Source organism: Pinus tabuliformis, chromosome 2_2 (genome assembly GCF_031772625.1).
Source record: "Pinus tabuliformis cultivar Carrire ecotype Pingquan chromosome 2_2, CPIR1, whole genome shotgun sequence".
In the NCBI taxonomy this organism is placed as follows: domain Eukaryota; kingdom Viridiplantae; phylum Streptophyta; class Pinopsida; order Pinales; family Pinaceae; genus Pinus; species Pinus tabuliformis.
The window spans coordinates 532804169-532826261 of NC_142300.1; the positions used below are offsets into that span (position 1 = coordinate 532804169).

The 22093-nt window shown below is 33.0% G+C and overlaps 1 protein-coding gene across 2 annotated transcripts in view; it reads left to right on the forward strand.

Annotated features, from left to right (window-relative positions):
* The window catches only part of LOC149193705 (uncharacterized), a 119309-nt gene that overhangs the window by 63607 nt on the left and 33609 nt on the right, over nt 1-22093 (forward strand). For both annotated transcript variants that reach the window (XM_089406842.1, XM_089406843.1), the window contains exon 6: nt 13866-13977. In XM_089406842.1, the coding sequence (XP_089262968.1) occupies nt 13866-13977 (112 nt within the window). The remainder of the gene's footprint in view (nt 1-13865; nt 13978-22093) is intronic.

Genomic DNA, 22093 nt, shown 5'->3' on the forward strand with positions numbered 1-22093 from the left:
AATCGAGAATGTACAATTAAATGAAAAAATGAAAAAATATAGAAAATCCACATCATTGGACAGTTTCTATTGAAAGTAAATTAAATAGAAATTTATATAAATCAATTATATATTTAGATTTATTTTAATTTTGGATTTATTAAGTGTCGAGCTTAATTAACTTTTTTCAGGTGTTGTACTCAAAAAAAAGGTTTGCACCTCCAGGGATTTGATCTCTCTAAGTGCTTCATAGATCCGAACTTGATAGATCCGAGATTAAGATGAATCTACACTGGTCTATATAAATCTATATTTTTGTTAGAACCCTATAACTTTTACTTTTTAGAATACATTTTTTAACTATTTTATATTAAATTATATATTCTATATTTTTTGATGTAATATGGTAATTTATTTTTTTGCAATACATTTTTTTGCTCTATTTATATTTAACATTTTTTAACTTTCTAACTATTGTTCTCCTTTCTGAAATAAGTTTCTTTTACTATTCAACTATAATGGTATTTTAGTTTTAACTATTTAACTATTTTATATTTAATTGCTTTTTAACTATTTAATTATAATTATAATTTATTTTTAACTATTTCATATTTAATTATATTTGTCTATATTTGTATTTTATATTTAACTTTCTATATATATATTTATATTTAACTATTTTTTGTGTTTTTTTGGCCATGGTTATTAAATCCAAATGACCTCTCATTTTTAATTTATATTTTTTTCACTAATATCAAGATTTACATTCCATAACTTTTTTCTATATTTCATATGGGTAAGGTAAATAACATTGGAAAAATATTTCAGCGATACCCAAATTAATATTAAAATATTTCACCAATACCCAAATTAATAATAAAATATTTCACAATACCCAACTTAATCAATTTAAAATTATTTAGGACATGTACCTCTTTTTAAATTTAAAGGATTATGATTGTCTTACATATTTTGAAATGGAAATTACGTAAAAATTTCATGGGCACTTTTATGTTCAAATTTCATTTAATAATTATCTTTTTCATGAAACCAAATTTTAAGAGAAAATATACATCAAAAAATAAAATCCAAAAAACACAAGTTTGTATCAAAGGAAAATCATTAAAAAAGAGTTAATGAAATATGAATTAAGGAAGGAGAAAACCATTATAAACAATACAAAATTCCATTAAGGGACATGTTGTTGTTTCCTAAGCTCTTGTTGAAGGAAATACAAGTTGAGAATAATTAATATTATTTTGATATTAATGGAGAAAATAGTTACGTTGTTGTAACTTTCTCCCTAGTTTAAGATTAGTTCCTATAGTTATGGGGTTTGGGTGCAACTTCCTATTTCCTAGTCTTGTACTTAATGATGTAATCTTTGATTGATTGATGAAGAGAGTGGACGAGAGTGATCTTTCAAGTTTTGTGAGTGTAGGCCCCAGGTGCAGGCCACACCTGGAGAGCTACATCTCTTTCTTTTCAATTATGTTCACATTTTATCTTGGTATCAGAGCTCAGCTTGAGTGAGCCTGATCTTTTGTCACCTGTGTGGTGGAATTGCCTGTGTGGCTGGAATAGCCTGTGTGGCTTGAAGTGCCTTTGTGGCTGTGTGTACACAGGAGCTGTGTGCTCAATTGAGCAGGTGGACTGCAAAACACCTGGCTCGGACTCGGAAACCTTTTTTCTGAGTGGAAAGGCCGATTAGTGCGGATTTTGTGCTGACAGTCGCGCCAGAAGCCCGATTAGCGCGGATTTTAAGGGATAAATCGCGCCAAAGCGCCAGAAAGCCCAATTAGCACGGGATTTTACCGGGAAAATCGCGCCAATTAAGATACTTACACCTATTTTTAATTAGCGCGGATTTTTCGCTCGGGGTAGCGCCAAGGGGATCTGTGAATAGTGTGAACTTCGTTTGGCGGTTTGCAAACGGTGCAGATTGGCGGAGTTGCAGATCCGTCCAGGAGAGACAGATCGGGAGAGCGCCAGAGGTGATCTGCGGGAGACCTCGACTTCATTTGGCGATCTGCAGGGAGAGCAGGATTGACGAAGTGGCAGATCAATCCGGGAGAGGTGGATCGGATCAATTGTGATCAGACTATTGTTTTGGCTGTGTTGAAAATGCCGAATTTGCTCATTGGAGCGGGAGTGACAGATCCATCTGTCAAGTATTATATTTTGTTATTGTTAAGTAGATTCAAAATGAGTAATACGATGGAATATTACCTTAACAAATCTGGTAAACTCAACGGGTCTAACTTCACGAATTGGAAGTTTAAGATCCAGACCTTGCTCGAAGGTGCGAATGCTTGGACTATAGTGACAGGCGATGAGCAGAAGCCGACTGCAACCACACAGAAGGAAGACTGGGAAAAACGAGAAAACAAGGCCAAAGTCCTGTTGAAGATGTCTGTGAAAGACAATGTCATTGCACACATCAGAGACTGTAAAACGTCTGCAGAGATTTGGACGAAAATCAAAAGTCTGTATGAGACCCAGAATGCAAACAGAGTTTTGGCTCTGAAAAGCAAGCTATTTTCAATGAGGATGGACGAAAGGGAGTCTGCTACTACATTTGTTGCGCGAATCAAGGATGTTAAAGACGGATTGGGGGCCATTGGAGTGGCGGTGGCTGATGAAGATCTTGTTGCAATTACAATGAATGGGATGCGTGATGATTTCCAAACCTTCATCACTGGAGTCTGGGCAAGAGAGAAAACACCCACGTTTGATGATCTCACTGCGATCTTGCAGCAAGAGGAAGAGCGACGACAAAATCTGAATCTGAACCCCCAAAGTGACAATCTTGCGCTGGTGGCAAAACGACGACTATCCAAAGGGAAGCAGCCACAGCAGCAATCAATCCAGAAAGGAGGAACAACACATAAAAATCATTGTCATAAAGGTATGCTTGCAAATCATTCTGAAAAGAAATGCTTTTATTGTGGAAAGAAGGGTCATATACAGAGAGATTGTTATTATAAGAAGCAGGCTGATGAGGCAAGGAGGAGACAGGTAAATCCAAAACACAGAGGATATTTTGTTGAAGAAGAAGACTTCAGTCATGAATTTCGACTGTTCACAGTCGACTGTGCCCTTTCAGCATCGAATGAAGATGACATCTGGTATGTCGATTCCGGAGCATCCTCTCACATGACAGGTAATAAGGAATTTTTTGATAGCCTTGAAGAAATTATAAATGGATCAAAAATATATCTAGGGGATGATAATGGATATCAGATTAAAGGTCATGGGGTGATTTCAGTTAAGTTACCAAATGGAAAGATTAGTCACCTTTCAAATGTTTTATATGTACCTGGAATAAAGAAAAACCTGATATCTGTATCCATGATGGCTGATCAAGATATGCATGTCGAATTCTTCAAGACTCACTGTGTGATAAAGGATTGCAGGAATGAAACTGTTGCAACAGGCATGCGAGTTGGAAGCCTATACAGACTGGATGCAAAAAGTATATCAAAACAAGCCATGGTTGCAGGAGAGTCGACAGCTGAACAACTCTGGCATCAGAGGTTTGGTCATCTGAATATGCAGGATCTCATGTTGTTACAAAAGAAAGCGATGGTCGAAGGTCTCGCCATCTTTCGTAACATTCAGTTAAATTGTGATGGTTGTGCCTTAGGAAAAATGCACAGAGAACAGTTCCCTGTGCATGATAGGGGGAGGCAAACATAAATCTTAGAGCTAGTGCACATTGATGTATGTGGTCCCATGCAGACAAGGTCGCTAGGAGGAGCATACTATTTTTTGTTGTTGACTGATGACTGCACTAGGTATTCATGGGTTTATTTTTTAAACAAGAAAAGTCAGACTTTCCAATGTTTTATAGATTTCAAAACCCTGGTGGAAAAACAGTTTGGAAAAAGTATTAAAATTCTCCGATCTGATCAAGGAGGAGAATACAAATCAAAGGAATTCATGAAATACTGCAAATCTCACGGGATTGTTCAACAGTATACAGTACCGCACACACCACAGCAAAACGGAGTTGCAGAGCATAAAAACAGAACCTTGATGGAATGCGCAAGGAGCATGCTGCAAGGTAAAGATCTATCTAATATTTTTTGGGCAGAAGCGATAAATACTGTTGTATAGTTGAAAAATAGAAGTCCTACTAGGTTTCTTGGCTTCAAAACCCCTTTTGAAGCCTTATATGGATTTAAACCAGCAGTAAAACATTTAAGAGTCTTTGGGTCAAAGGCATTTGCACATGTACCCAAAGCTGATAGAAAGAAACTAGACCCTAAGGCAGTAAAATGTATCCTTGTTGGTTATGGTACAGAGTTTAAAGCATACAAATTGTTCAATCCTGAGTCTCGTAAGACATTTGCAAGTAGAGATGTAGTCTTTCATGAACAGGTACAAGAAAGGAAAGCTGATGTTGGAGATGATTGGCACATTCCATTGCTGTTGGAGGAAAGCAGCGAGGATGAAGGGGAGCAGGAACAGGAGCAGAAAGAAGAGAATGAAGAAGAACATCAAGAAGGTGAAAAAGCAGGCCCAGTTATGGCAGAGGAAAACAAATTTAAGGTAAGTCCCCTACTAAGGAGGTGAGGTAGGAAGACTCAATTACCATTGAAGTTGAGAAAATATGCGTTGATGTCAAAGTTTTTGAACATTATAGAGCCCTCTAATTATAAAGAAACTAGTCAATTTGAGGAATAGAGAGCTGCAATGAATGAGGAGATGGAATCAATTCTTAGAAATAATACTTGGGAATTAGTAGAGCTGCCTAAAAACAAAACACCTATAGGAAGTAAATGGCTGTTTAAACCCAAAATTAATGCAGATGGAAGTATAGATAAGTTAAAAGCTAGGTTGGTTGCAAAAGGATACTCACAGCAGGAAGGTATTGATTTTGATGATACTTTTGCACCTGTAGCAAAGCTAAATACAATCAGATTACTTATTGCTTTAGCTACTAAATGTAATTGGGAATTACACCAACTAGATGTTAAATCTTCATTTTTAAATGGTGATTTAAAAGAAGAAATTTACTTAGTACAGCCAGAAGGATTTGTAAAGCAGGGGCAGGAACAGCTTGTTTGTAGGTTGAAAAAGGCTTTATATGGTTTAAAGCAAGCTCCCAGGTCTTGGTATGAAAAGGTTGATTCTTTCTTTATAGAGCATGGTTTCCATAGAAGCTTAAATGACCCAAATTTGTATACCAAGTACAATGATAAGGGGCAGATTATTTTGATTTCTCTATATGTGGATGATATGATTCTAACAGGAAATGCAGATGACTTATTCAGAGGAATCAAAAGGCTCATGGCATAAGTCTTTGAGATGAAAAATCTCGGAAGCCTTAACTATTGTCTGGGATTAGAAGTATTCAGAGATACTGGGCAAACTTTTCTTACCCAAGGGAAGTATGCTAGAAATATGTTGGAAAAGTTTGGGATGGATCGGTGTAGATCAACAGCGACACCTTTGCAGCAAAATATGAAATTGAGCAGTGAAGATGGCACTAAGGAGGTAGATGCCACAATGTACAGACAACTGGTTGGCAGCCTGATATATCTTACAACAACCAGACCTGACTTGGCATACTCAGTTAGTGTGTTGAGCCAATTCATGTCGAAACCGCGTGAAAGTCACTGGACAACAGCAAAAAGCGTGTTGAGGTATCTTTGTGGTACTGTTCATTTTGGTATTTTATACACTAATGTATCTGATGTTACTCTAGCAGGTTTTTCAGACTCAGACTGGGCAGGTAACCTAGATGATCGGAGGTCCATCACAGGTTATGCATTCAACATAGGTTCCGGGGTCATAGCATGGAGCAGCAAGAAACAGAGCACTGTAGCTTTGTCATCATGTGAAGCTGAGTATCAAGCATTGTGTGCAACAACATGTGAAGCGATCTGGTTGAGGAGACTTCTCAAAGATGCAGGAAAAGAACAGAAGGAACCCACTTCTATCAAAAGCGACAACCAGAGCACCATCAAATTAGCATACAATCCAGTGTTTCACAAAAACACCAAACATATAGACACTCAGTTCCATTTTTTTAGAGAGAAAATACAGTCAAAATAAATTGCTGTTGAATATTGTAAAACTTGTGACAATGTGGCAGATATTTTTACAAAGCCTCTTGCATGAGTGAAATTTGAATTGTTTAGAAAGATGCTAGGAGTCCAGGAGAACCCTTTCTCCATTAAGGGGGGAGTTGAGAATCATTAATATTATTTTGATATTAATGGAGAAAATAGTTATGTTGTTGTAACTTTCTCCCTAGTTTAGGATTAGTTCCTATAGTTATGGGGTTTGGGTGCAACTTCCTATTTCCTAGTCTTGTATTTAATGATGTAATATTTGATTGATTGATGAAGAGAGTGGACGAGAGTGATGTCTCAAGTTTTGTGAGTGTAGTCCCCAGGTGCAGGCCACACCTGGAGAGCTACATCTCTTTCTTTTCAATTCTATTCACATTTTATCTATACATAATTCCTACAAAGCATAATGCAGAAGAAAGGTGTTTAAAAAAACTAATAAAAATAAAATAAAAATCAGTAGACACTTTACCAAATGTGTCATCGCCTTTTATATAAAAAGGAAATAACTATGTGAATATAAAAAGACACACAAACAACCTAGAAATACAATAAGATAAACCAGCCTAGATCCACCCTGGATCTATCAAGTGCTGAGAGGGATCAAATCTATCGAGGTGAAAACTTCTTTTTTGAGTGCAAAACTTGAGGAAAGGTTTCCACCTCGATAGATTTGATCCCTCTCAGTGCTTAATAGAACTGGGTTAAGATGGATCTTGGCTAGTTTCAAATCTATTGAGGTGAAAACCTCTTTTTTGAGTGCAAAACTTGAGGAAAGGTTTGCACCTCGATAGATTGGATCTCTCTCAGCACTTGATAGATCTAGGGTTAAGATGGATCTAGGCTAGTTTCAATCATGTGCGATCATACACAATTTGTTGAACATCTAGTTATTTTGATCATTTTAAATATGTTAAATATGTCTAAGATTAATTTGGTCAATTTAATATTAACTTTTCTTAGTTACCACATTTTGTTGAGATGAAAGAGAATGTTAGTAACTTGAATTATGAAAAATGATGAAATGACAATTTTAAGTTCAACAATGTTGAATGATAGAAATTGTGAATAATAATAATATAATCAATTACAAAGAATATTCGTCGCGATCAATCTGAAACTATTTTCTTCTACTATTTATATCACACCTATTAGTCATTCTCTATTACCATGTTTGAATGCAAAGTGATTAACAATGTTGAATGATAGAAAATGGGAATAATAAAAATGTATCCAATTACAAATAGTTTACAGTTTAAGGAAGAATACATTTCACGTAAGTGAACATTTTATTTATGATGAAAATTCAAGTATTGTATTTATGGTTAATTATTGTATACCAATGTCAACCATAAAAGTTTGATACTACATCCACATGTTTCGTGAGACACACCATCACAGAAAACAATGATTTATTATCTCTTCATATCACATGCACAAGGCACATTTTCATAACACATTCTCTTTTTAGGTTAAGTTAGATGCTCAATCTCAAAGACTCTATGCATATTTAACATCACAGAAGTGCATGGGTGACTTTATCTCTCAACCAAATCTTTGATATTGTTCCCTATGGTAAATATCACATATGGCTATCGATACCTATAGTCAAAATCTATTGGTTCTCATAAGCCTATGATGACCTCCTCCTTTCATGGTAGTTCCACACTACATTAGAACATTCCATGGTTTCTCCATATTCGAATCATTGCTTCCTTGTCATGTCAGTTTTGATATCCATTTTTAGAATGCACCAATGGATAAGTTTATGGATAGAATCTTCACATGCATACTTTTTTTTCATGCTACACCTCATCATTATTTAGAGCATGCACTTCTTTTCCTTTCCTTAATAATTTCATAGATTTTTTTATAGATTCATTGTATTTCTAGCTAAACACGCACATTGTTATGATTAAAAATGAGAGACAAAAGATTCCACAAAAACTATGTTGCTTATTGATTTCATCAATATATAATTATATGCATATAAATACATGAAATATTAAATGTCACATTACTCTAATTTATGCTTCATATGTTAATATATGAGTTTTTTAATTTACTAAATATTTTTTAAAATATATAGATATATTTTTTTAATTATAAGTCCCCTGAACTAGGGCTTGGGCGACGTCACGATAGAGGTTGGGGAGGGATCCCACCACCATGTCACATCTCACAACATCTAAGAGGGGTGTGGTGTGGCCAATTTTCCCCATGCATAACAGATGCAATTGTTCATACTTCATTAATTACAATGTTAAGCCTTCCTTTTTTTGATGAAGGTAGATTCTAGGGTTCCATTAAAATTAAACCCATGTTAGTTTGATTGTTAAAATTTTGGGTTATGGGCCCATGAAATTTAGTAGAAATGGACCTCGATATATACTATTTGTTCCTTTATCAGGTCTCTCTCCCCAATATTCAAGATGAAACTCAATCCCACACTTAACAATGTCCTCCAAGCTAAGCCCAATTCAAAGTCCACAAGCCCATCGGTGAGGAGGTACGCTACCAGTGTCGGGTCTTGTTTCAATGGACGTGATCAAACAATAGAGATTGATGATAACAATGGAATGTAGGGGGATTCCCACTGTGATGTTAGTTGAAAGGGGGTCAGGGATATGCACTCTGCATTCTATTAGGGAATTCCATTTAATGGATTGAACAACGAAGATTTGGTGGGGGGAAATCGATGGATTATAAGAGTACCCCCCATGACATAAGAAGGAAGGTCCATAATCATGGTTCCACCCTCCTTTAGCATGGTTTTGTCCTCTTCTTTTTGGTATAGTATATCAACCTCCCACTTGGAGTCTTTAGAACCCTTGTTTGGTTGGATTTCACTACACGTTTGTGGCACTTGTGATACATCAACCTGTACACCATCTCTCCATATCAGATGGAAACCATAGATTGCAAAGGAATCTCACCTCTAACTGATTAGGGTCTCTTCAATTGATAACCAGAGCTTGCAAACACAACATGGTAAACATGAAAATTGAACAAGGTTTGTATATAGAAAATAAACATATGTATATTTTAAAACGCACTAAAATATAATCTTGGTTACATATTATGGCCTCTTAGGCCTTGACTTACCTCTTTTTTAGATGTGGTCATAGGCTACATATAAGTACCATAAATAAAAATAAAAAAAATAATCCTTGGAATTTTACATAATATGATGGAATCATGCCTTCTTGCCACGTCATGTCTTCTACAGGCTTCGACATATTATTTATAATTTAGATAATTTGAGAAAATCATGTCTGCTTCCAATGATGTTCCTTCTAGAGGCTTCCGAATATCAAATATGATTTTTTTTAGGCGGGGGAGGGGGCCTGTTATGCTCCTATGTCAAACTCTTAGGGTATAAAATCTTCATGATCTCTTGATCATGTGTCATCATTGTTATACCTCATTCTTTCTACTCATGTATCATTGAGCTTCTACTCATACTCAACAATGAGCTACGATCAAGCATCTACAAGACACCTCACCAAGCTTCTCTCCTCTAGGCTTAGCCTTTTGTTATCATAGGTTAAACTCTTCTCTAACCTCTTGAGTTTCCTTTGCTCCTCTATTTTTTTCACTCTATTCACCTATCTCGAGAACTTCTCCTGTTCTCTTCTTCTCTAACCAATAGGAAATATTTCCTTTCTCTAATACCACTTAAAGAAAAATAATTCTAGAGGTCTAATAAAATTGAACCCCTTTTGGTTTGATCCGTGAACCTATGGGTTATGGGTTTGTGAAATTTGCTAGAAATGGAGCTTAATACACACTTCCATTTTTTTATCATGTCACTCTCCCCAATATTCCACATGGAACTCAATTCCATGCTTAACTACATCCTCTGAGCTTAGCCCAATCCGAAGTCCACAAGACCCTCGGTAACTAGGAGTGCTACAAGTATGGGGCCTCATTTCAATGGTCGTGATCAAATGATAGAGATCGATGGAAAAATTGGATTGTGGTGGGTAGGGGGAATCTCCATGTGATTTCCATTAGGGTGGGGGCGGGGAATGTGTCCACACTCGATGTTCCATCACGAAGTACTACTTCTTGATGGATTTAGTGACAGAGATATGGAAGGGCATAATCAATTAGATTGTCATAAGGGTGGGGTGGTGGGGTTATCCTGTGACGTAAGCAGGGGGGTCCATTATCGTGGTTCTACCCTCCTTTGGCATGTTTTTCCCATGTTCTTTGTGCTATCATATATCAACCTCCCACTTGGAGCCAACATAACCATAGTTTGGTTGGATTTTGTCGCATAGTTGTGGCGCTTGTGATACACCAACCTCTATAACATCTATCCATTTAAGATTAAAACCACATAATGCAAAGGAATATCGCCTCCCATTTATTTGAGTCTATTTAATTGCTAACCAAATCTTTCAAACATAACATAGTAAACATGAAAATTGAACAGGGTTTGTACACAAAAAATAAACACATGAAAATTAAAAAATGCACCAAAAAATAAGCTTGGTTAAATATTACGACCTCTCGGGGCCTGACTGCCCTCTTAACCTAATTTGACATTGTTTCCCCTTTTTTTTATACATGCTCATAGGCTACATATAAGTACCAAGAAAAAAAACCAAACCCTAGCATTTACATAATACTAGGGAATCACACCCTCTTGCCATGATGTGCTTTGTAGAGGATTCCATATATTATTTATAATTTACATAATTTGAGGAAATTTTTTTCTCTTACCACAATGCACATTCTAGAGGCTTCTAAATATCATATATGATTTATGGGAGGGGAGGGGAGTTTATGCTCTTGCATCATTGTTCAATTGTCTTATGAGGAGAGACCCTGCTCTACAAATTTATGGTGTGTTTGGAATCCTTCCTCGATGCTAGTGGGACTACTGCCTCATATTTCTAATAGTGATGAGACTATGCACAACAAGAAGATTGCAAATCCATGGCATAATCCATGTACTCTTCCTAAGACAAGATTACTTTCCTTTGGAAACAAAGTGGAAGTGGCTTGTGTTTTCATGCAAGCTAATTTTGTCTTCAAGTTTAGAGGGAATTGTTGCTTTCTAGGGATATTGGATATTGGACCAGAGTTAGATCCTAGGCACACAAAGACATTATATTATATGACTCTATGTATTCCACTAGAGCTGGAGGTTGAAATTGTTGGTGCATCACCTTGCATTCAATGCACATGAATTCATCACCTCGAGAAAAGTGCATTGATTGTATCAGGTTACAATCTTATCCTTTTGGCTTAGTTATTTCCTTCTATGGCTCTGATTCTTTGTGGTGTAATTCAAGTGGTTTCATCTTCATTTCTATGGGGGTGCATTGTGACCTACACTTCAATGTTTACTAGTGAGCAGGTTGCTCTTCCTAAATATCTCATTCGTGTCTTCAATTTATTGGCCTTTCTTTTCTTGTTGTTTTGGGCAATCCAGAATCCTCTGTATCTCCTAGCCTTTCACTTATTTCATATTTCTTTGTCTCAACCCTCTTAGTCATCTTTTATTGTGGGATAACTCTCTTGACTATTCTTTCCCATGTTTGTGCAAAATGCCCTAACAATATATATGTAGTTGCTGGGGAGATAGAGGTAAAGGTACCAAGGGCTAGCCATGGGCCTAAGCCTAGGATTAGGAAGCGACAACTATCTTTCACTCTACTACATCTCCCAACATTTGTGAAGAAATCCACTAGCTTGAAGACCTCACCACCAATGAATATGAAGCATATTTTAACTCCAAAATCTTGGAAGAGGTAGTCAATTGAGTTTGTAGCTTTGGTCATACTAGGGGAAGATAAATTTGGTACCTGAACTCTAGCACCCTCCATTGGAAAATGAAAACTCTTCCAGGCAAAGTCATAAAAGAGAAGCATGAAGACCCTAATGATAAATCTCTTCTTTGAACGGAATCAAGCGGGTGCCAACATATCAACACTCTTATTTTGATAGCTTGTATGATCAACAAGCTCACCTATAAATTCATATTCAATGTGAACATAAACCCCTTTCTCCTATCGATACAAGTCCCCAAGACCCTGGTTCATTGACTTCACAAAATATGTCTGTTAGTACTTATTTTTCTTCTTTATGTAGTTTTGTGCATGTTAGTTCTAGTAGTTTTTGTAGCAGATTTTTATTTTGTTATTCTTGTACTTAAGTTAACGGTCAACACATCTAGTTTCCTTGATTGAGACCAATCATTGTATATGCTTAGGATGATGTATTTTGAAATTTTAAAAAAATACACCTTAGTTTATCAAAATGAAAATAACAACAATTATAATTATAATTAAAATTCACAAATTTTAATTAATTTGAATCTTCTATTATATATATATATATATATATATATATATATATATATATATATACATTTTTAATTAATTTGTATAAAACTATTCAGATTATAAGAGCTATAAATTTTTAATAAAACATTAACTCATACATTGTATTTCATTAATTTACCATATAATTTATATCAAACATCAAATTCATATATATAAAATAATAAATTTAAATTTAGAAAATATAATATTAGATTATTTTTAGTTATTCAATTAAAATATTATATTTATTATTATATATTTTAGAAATATATAAATATAATATAAAAAATATGTATTAAATTATATTATTACTAATAATAATTTTTTATTATTATATTATATTATTATAAATATTTAAAAACATAAAAAATTGTATATACTCTACTCACCATTTTTAAGTTTGAGCATATAACTTTTTATAAAAAGACATACAGTTCTAATAATTACATCCATTCAAATCATATAAACAATTAGATCGATTAAAATCATACATTTGAATTTATTATAAGGTCAACATATCTCATGCAGTAATTGAACCTTAAATAACAACATTTTTCAATAAATACTTATTCTTTCATATATATATAACTCATGAAAATTATATTATAAAATATTGTTATTTTACATTTTTTTCATTTATAAATAAATTCATCTTTTGATAATATCAATTTATTCTTTATAAATATGTTTAATCAGTTTACTTACCATTTCCTCATCAATAAATAAATTAACATAATAGTAATTTATTCCTTGCATTTTCTTAATAAATAAATTCAACTTCCACATAATATGAAGATTCAATTATATATATCTCAATATATAAAATATTTATTTTATTATAATATAGTGTATTCATTCTTTTCATCATCATTTTCTCTCTCAATGTCTAAAGAGATTGGATTTATAGTTCTTGTATTTATATGCCATGTAATGTTATTGTGTTAATATTAGATGGTTAATATATATAATGATTATTGAATAAAGTATACATTATTAAATAATTTAAAAGTCTTAAGGTACCAGATCAAATGTCCTAAGAGATTGGATTTATGGTTCTTGTATTTATGCCATGTAATGTTATTGTGTTTATATTCAATGGTTAATATATATAATGATTATTTAATAAAGTATACATTATTAAATAATTTAAAATGATATTATATAATACAAAACCATTATTTTACGCCTTTCTATCAAGTGGAACATTTCTTCAATGATTTCTAAACTCCATGTTCAAAGTAAATAAATCAGTGTTTTCAGATGCAGACTATCAAGCTATAAAGAGAAAATAGGGCACGGCTTTGAATGATCTCATCGCTAATAGGGAAACTTGAATTTGTTTTTAAAATGACGGATTAGAATAGCAAGTGATTGTTTATATTTTTCATTGGAGCTAAATTTATAAACACACTGTGGTGAAGCGCCCGTCTCGATTTTCACAGTAAGGTAAACGTTTGTCTTTCTGCAGCAAGGGTGTATGGTCACAGCAAGACCAGCTTCGAGACTCAAGATTACTAAAAGATGAAATGGATTCACCAGAAGCCCTTCAAGCAAAACAAGATTGCCTCGACACATTAAAGGTATTTTAAGTTCCATATAACATACATGCACATAACAAAGCTATATTATATTATAGAAAAATAAGGTCTGTAACATGCGGTAGAATGCAATCAATCCATGTATTTTTAAAACATCTACATCATTATAATTTTGGCTACTTTACAGTATGATTTTATTTTTACAAAAAGTAGTTACTCCTTTCTGCTAAAATCATGATAATGATTATTTTGCTAAATTTATGATAATGATTAGATCCTAAATCAATTTGCAGTCAAAATAAACATGTCCACTAATTGATGAAACATTTAAATCGGTTGTTTACAAAAAAATAGTTGAGAATCAAAGGAAAACCCAATATGAAATGAAATTTGCAAATGTCAAGTGAGACCCATTCAATTTAGAAAGTGACTATACTCACCAAATATTTTATTCATCAGCGTGAAAGTTCATACATTTATAAGATTACAAATATGTTGGGGAGTTTGAACAACTCCCTAATAAATAAAATCTAAATCCTAAATAAAATAGTACAATCTCAACACTCTACAAAAAGTGACTAATAATAAATTAATCTAGAATTAACAGATTTCTCCATTATTTCCAAGTCCCTTTTTAATGGAGAAATGGATTTTCTAAAAGCATAATGTCTGCTTGTCTAAGTCTCATTTAGACTTACAATCTGATTTTAATATCTTCATCTTAAACTTTCTTGCTGTTAAATAATGATGATGCTTCTTCCTTAATTTATTTCTCTTTAATTGCATGATACAATTGGGTTGTGGTATTCTTCTCATTGTTTGCAATTCTCTATCAGGCTATTGACACATAGTTTTGTCTTCAATACTTACAAATTCTTCATTAGATTCATAAGTGGACTGTTGCACTTTACATTTATCTATTTCCTATTCAGTTGATTGTTGCCTCATCAAATCATATTAATATATGATTTCCTATGGGATTCAATGCATTAGAATACCATGATCATCTTCAGATGTATCCACCACTGTTTCAATTTCTATATCATCTGAATCATTCATTGACTCACTATTTTGCTCATTTTCAAGAGTCTCCGCCATTAAGCATGTAACTCCAACTTCTACTTTGAGACCAACATCATTTTTTTCAAAATGTTTCTCAATCCATTGTTCAATAAGCTTTATCTGGGCATCATAACCAATTTCCACATCTTCAAACTTGCATGTTGAGTCCCATGATTTTCTATTGCTATGGCCAGATTATCAAAGCTTTGCCTTATAAAGAAAATGACAATTTATCAATCAACTACTTTGAGACCGACATCAATTTTTTCAAAATCTTTCTCTATCCATTCTTCAATAAGATTTATTTGGGCATCATAATCATTTTCAACATCTTCAAACTTGCATGCTGAGTCTTATGATTTTCTACTGCTATGGCCAGATTATCAACCACTTCGCCTTATAAAGCAAACCACAATTTATCAATCAACTACTTTGAGACCAACATCAATTTTTTCAAAATGTTTCTCAATCCATTCTTCGATAAGCTTTATCTAGGCATTTCCACATCTTCAAACTTGCATGTCGAGTCTTATGATTTTCTACTGCTATGGCCAGATTATCAACCGCTTCGCCTTATAAAGCTTATAAAGCAAATGACAATTTATCAATCAACTACTTTGAGACAAACATCAATTTCTTGAAAATGTTTCTCAATCCATTCTTCAATAAGCTTTATCTAGGCATCATAATCAATTTCCACATCTTCAAACTTGCACGCTGAGTCGTATGATTTTCTACTGCTATAGCCAGATTATCAATATCTTCACCTTATAAAGCAAATGACAATCTATCAATCAACTACTTTGAGACCAACATCAATTTTTTCAAAATGTTTCTCAATTCATTTTTCAATAAGCTTTATCTAGGCATCATAATCAATTTCCACATCTTCAAACTTGCATGTTGAGTCTTATAAAGCAAACAACAATTTATCAATCAACTTCTTTTCAATGATAAACTACAATTCATCTTCATAAGACAAATATGCATCATCAAATTTTATTATTGTTGCAAATTCTTCTTTATCATCAACAACCATGGTTGTTGAATTCACCACCTCTAATTCAAAGAGACTATTCAATTTCTTCAACTCATCAACTATACCCAAGTCCTCCACAATTTTTCTTTCTGCAATCTTTGTTACTAAAAATACACATTTATCTTCATCAACATTCTCAACCCACTGTATATTGTACTTTATTTCAAGAATATCCCAAAATATTTTTGCATTTTTACTTCACTAAATTCATGCAAAATACTATACAAGATGTTTTCATCGAGAACTGATATAATAAGAAGCAATGCTAATACACTTCTATTGTTTAGATGGAGATTTATAAAATTTTCTTGAACAAATTTCCATAAATTTATTTAACCAAGTAATCTTTCCATTTTCACTATGCAAAGTTTAAAAATTTTACCAGAAAAAAATGACAAAACTGACATTAATTGTTTTAATATTTGCACTAGTTTCTTCAAATTCTTCGAACTGATTCATATCTATATTTGGATTCATGTTTTCATTAAACATAGGTTCTATGACTGGAATCATTTCATATTTTTTTTTGTGACTTATACACTTTGATTCTTTCTCCTTAATAGTTTAAAACTCTTTTGCAGAGGCATAACAACTGTGCATTCTTCTTCCTTCTTTGATTTCTTTGTCCACATTGCACTAAAAAAACACCCTTTGCAATTTCATAGTCTGAAAATAAGCTACCCAAATAAATTTGGAAAAACCTCTCATAATTATCATGTAGTTATATCGTAAAAACCTAAGCTATCATTAAAGCACACTTACAAAAATAACTTGCTAAAAAGATTAACTGTATTTGTTGATGCAAAACTAGAAAAATATTGACCATATAGAAATTTATAGTTGTAAATATGTAGCCTAAACTGTACATTAGCTTTTTAGTCACCCAATATGTCCACTTGTAAGAAGCAGAACTGTTTAGACCGTCTGGGACGGTTGGAATTTTGATTCTGAATATGCCTCTTATTATATAATTTTGCATTTGCTATATTTCAAATCTCGGAAATGCTAGAAACAGCAGAATTTTCTATTTATTGACTTTGCATTTATTTTCTTGCTGAAGTGGCTGAGAAATAAATTCTCTTACGGGGCTGTAAACGCCCGTTATTTAACATAGTTAAAGTTGGAGATTGTTTATACTGTGTTTGGGACCCATCTGTATTGTTTACAGCGTGTTACTATCGAACATCGATGGATTGACGATTGCTGCAAAGTCAGCCAATCTAGTTATAGTTAGAAGTTCAAACAACACCAGATGGAAATGTTTTTGTTTTGTTTTTGTCATTAGGATGGCGAGTTTGATACATAGTTACTAATTGTTTTGTTTTTTCATTAGGATGGTGAGTTTGATACATAGTTACTATTTCAAATTCAAATTTTGATTATATTGAAATCTTTTTATTGATTTTTTTTTTTTAATTCGAACAACTTAAAGTTTATTTATCTATATCTAGAGTATTTCCATGATTAATTATCAAATATTTTATAAGGTTTTCTTATATTTATTATAGTGTTACAAATATTTCATCTGATATTTGAAAAGTCATAGTGATAGATGCATTTCCAAATGAGATATCAATTTGTATTTTGTATGTGTAAAGAAAAGTAAAATTTTCATTGTAAGGGGGCACATTAGCTAAATTCATTTAAAATAGTCAAATCACATCTTTATATTAGAGTCTTTTTAAAGACCACCTAAATCCATCTTAACTCTCGAACTATCAAGGGTATTTAAGGATAGAGAGACAAATCTCTCAAGATGTAAACCTCTTTTTAAAGTGCAAAACTTCAAGAAAAGTTTGCACCTAAAAAGACAACAACTAAGATAGAATATATATATAGATATATATATATATATATATATATATATATATATATAAAAGAATGATCAATAGTTAAGATCATAGTTACCAAGTTCTAATTCAAATTTAGATTGGAATACAATATGGTACCAAAATAATTAGATTCAAAAATTTCAATTTGGAAAAAATTAGCCAATATATTTAAAAACAATTCCCTTATATGTTTCAAAATCTATCAGATCTACTTCTAATCTAAATACAGATGTCTTTTCTTTGGGGAGCTGAGATCCAATAATATTTTTTTATGATTTAGGTAAAAAGAAAGCTCTATTAAATCAGTTTAAACATCTTTGAAATATGCTACCCATTTTTTACCAATTCTTTCAAATTTACTAATTATGATTAAGATAGATCTATGTTGATTATATATATATATATATATTATTATCAAAACTGTGGATTGTCAAGTCAAAAAAATTCCAATATAACAACTCTAAATTAGTTTTATGGACTCAAACTTACCTAAATTACTATAACAATATATTGTTATAACGATATTTTTATTTCATTGAGTAAACTCAAAAATACCTACTCTTAGCCCTATCAATCAAAAAAACTTACATTTTCATTCATTAACTTTAGAGAAAACCCTAATAAAAATTCACCAGCTCTTATGGACGAGGAGCCGGGGAATACATTTCTCAAGCAATTATGGAGGGGTGAATAGGTGAGAGGAGACCGAGATTCGCTGAATGATAAAAGACCATCACACCAATGGAATTACTGATCGAATTTGACAAGAAAGATGGCCGAATCCAACGTATGGACGTATTTTAGAATTTATTTTAATGATACACGCAAATTTGTTACCTATAACCTGACAGTTTAGTGGAACAGTTTTTACCATTTAAAATGTTTTTCACCTTTAATTTTGTCCTATAAAATTTTATGGGAACTAATAAGTTAAAAAGAAAAAAGAAAAAATGATATTGAAAAAGGAGGTTGCCAATACTGTTTACACATGAACTGCGAAAGTGGTAATTAAAGAACGGGAAGTCAGAGTGCACATTATTTACCATTCTAGGTAACAACATGTCCAAATAATCGAAGGTCAAATTTACCATTGGACATGTTAGGTCAAATTTACGGAAAGGAGGATACGAACGCTAAATTTTTGGGGAGGGTAAAATAATCCGAATGAAGATCCAATTATTCAGGATATATATAATACAACTTTTATATTTCCATATAAGAAATGCAATAATGTGTTATTAAGCTCGGTTATAAAAAGTTTATGATTGTTTGTCCAGTTTGTGAAAGTTAAGTCGTGCTGTTGCTTCACCAACACCAAAATATAAGTACATCTAATATTATGTTCTTCCATGAAACTTGTGATCATAAATGCAAGTTTTAGGAGATTTTATTAAAATGGATAGTCTTTGAAATAATTCTTAATGGTAATAAATATGGCTCAGGTTTTACTTAAAGAAGCCACTATGTACATTTTGGCATTACCGCATGACCTCTATAAAGTCATAGCCTGTGAGGTACGAGCATGTTGAAGAGGAAAGGAGCTGCATTTTTGAGCTAGGAAAGCGCATGAAGTTGTAGGCAAGGGAACCGTTTTAATGGGAATTTTAGACCTGAATTATAAGTAATTAAAAATTCATTTTTTGATATATTCGATAGAGAATTAAGAAAATTTTGTTATAGCGGAAGAATTATTTGTTCATACTGGAAAGTTATCACTAGGGTTATACTAGGGTTGGTTTATCTTGGACACTTCTCAGATAGTTTTTAATTTTCCCAAAATGACTCTTATTCACAACCAGTCACCACCAAGTTTGGATTCCTGAGCTAGTGAGAACTTAACTCGATACAAACCAACCCATTCATATTTCATAAATAATTTTATGTGAAATTGTGAAATTAAATAATAAGAGAAAAACCTAATGAGAAGAGAGTTCCAAGAGTGACCCGGAAAAGTAATTTGTAAGGACTTTGTCAAAATGTACTTCGAAACATCGTTGGTCATACTTACTATTTTGTCCTTAAACATAATAGAATCGGATATTGTTGCACAGTCAATAATAGATCAAAAGTGGGCTTGAAAGTTTATCCAAAGGGTAACTAGATGTTATTGTAGGTAAAAATTTCACCAAGTTGATTGTAGACCGGAATGATGGCACCTATTAATTTAGCGTACATGAAGGGGGCAGTGGGGAACTGTTGTCAAACATCAAGCATGAATCCACAGGTAAATATTTCACCAAGTTGATTGTAGACCGGAATGATGGCACCTATTAATTTAGCGTACATGAAGGGGGCAGTGGGGAACTGTTGTCAAACATCAAGCATGAATCCATAGGTCGAGTCGTTGACGCGTTCTGCAGATGGAAGACTATGTCTTGTCAATATAGAGTTTGTCGTTGGAAATAGTAATTACTCTCTTGGGTATGTAATGCATGAAAAGATGAAGTTCAATATTAGAAGTGAGTTTGTTAAAGAAGAGATATGTCAAAGTTGCAGTTTATATGATTTAAAATTAGTAATCGTGGTATTTATATATTTATGATTGGGTAATTGTAATGTGTGAAAATAAAAAATATATATAAGAAAAGATTAAGAAGAAAGAAAGAAAGAAATTATTTTAATGTTTATGATGGGACAGATTGCTTTTTTATTTGATTGATGTATTCTGTTTTTTTGGGTGAAGTTTCAAAATAAATGCTTCCAGCTCGTCCACAAATCCCTTGCTAAATAGATTATCCTAAGAGCTAGCTGCCAGAATATTTGCATAACTTTCCCTGTTGTTTTTGAAGGCCTCACATTCTAAAATGAAATGTTTTTCTTTTTCCACTTTTCTGGAAGAACAGAAAATGCATACTCTTTCCTTCTACACTTCCTTTGGTCTTTTCCAGCGCCCTGTTTATTTATGAAAATTAATCTTGAGAACAGTAATAATTTTGGTTTTCCAAAAGATTTTAACTCTATCAATAAAATATTTTTTTCGTGTAGCAACATCTTCTATATTCGTTTACAATTCGTATCAGAGCCAGGTTTCAGAAAGCCGATAGAGCGCTAAGGGAGAAATACTAAGAGAATGAATCAGGAACAATATGTGAAGAGGGAAAAAAATTATTGGTTGAAGGGACAAATCACCCTATAAGTCGTATACGTGCATTATAGCGCAAGAAGTAAGTTTAAAGACCCACGTTACAGCTTCGACGTACTAACACGGACTTCACTCAGCGACAAGTGCATTAACAATAACATGGGTGCTCCTGGTCAGAAGGCGCATTATTAACGCCACTCTCCTCCTCCCAGACCGCGTTAGGCATCCCGTGGAAAGTTTTAAAAGGTTCTGAAATATTTCGAAAGGTTTGTTACATCAAAAGTTTTTAAAGGCTATTCAAAAACTTTGTTTTAAGTGACGAAGACTAAGGGTTTAAGTAGTTCGCTCGAAAGGGATCTCCTAAAATAAGTTGAAATATATTTCAGAAGTTATATTGGAAAGCGAATTTAAGGGTTTGTAAAGGTAAATTGGTTTGTAAAAAAATTCTGTTGTGTAGAGCATAATAGTATTTTGTGTTGGCAAAAATGTTTATGTATATATGAATCTATTGAAGTTGTGATTTGTGGGAAACATATTAAAAATAGTATTTTTTGATGGAGGAAATTTTTATGCAATAAGGAAAGAAGACATAAGATGGAAGAAGGACAAGAATTATGGCTCACAAAGTGAGATTCAAGCAACAACAAAGAAAATCGAAAGGAAGAGGTAAAGCTCATACGTCACAACCAAGGAATCGAGAAGTCCAACAAAAGATGAAGAAGAGGTCAAGGTTGATTGGTGTAGCATGGATTGGTTACAACCTCTTATGTTTACTAGTAAAAAAAATTATTTTCGGGTTGTCAAAATGGAAAATTTTATTTGATGTAAAGAGTTAATTGAGTATCGGTTTAATAACCCATATGATGAATTATGTGATGATTTAGTATTGGATTTTATAAAACAAACATTGGATGAGAAGTTTTTGTGCAAAGTATCAAAAGCTACATCTTCCCAAAATGCATCGAAGATCTTGGAAGAAGAATTTGATACAAAGGAAAGTGATATGAAGCAGCAAGTTGTGCCACCATCTATTGAAGAATCAATAGAGAGGTCAGTCACAAATCTAAGCGTAAATGAGCAAGACTCTAGGAAACCAATAGAGTTTGGAGAATATGTGCATATGGATGTGCAACAAATATTGTA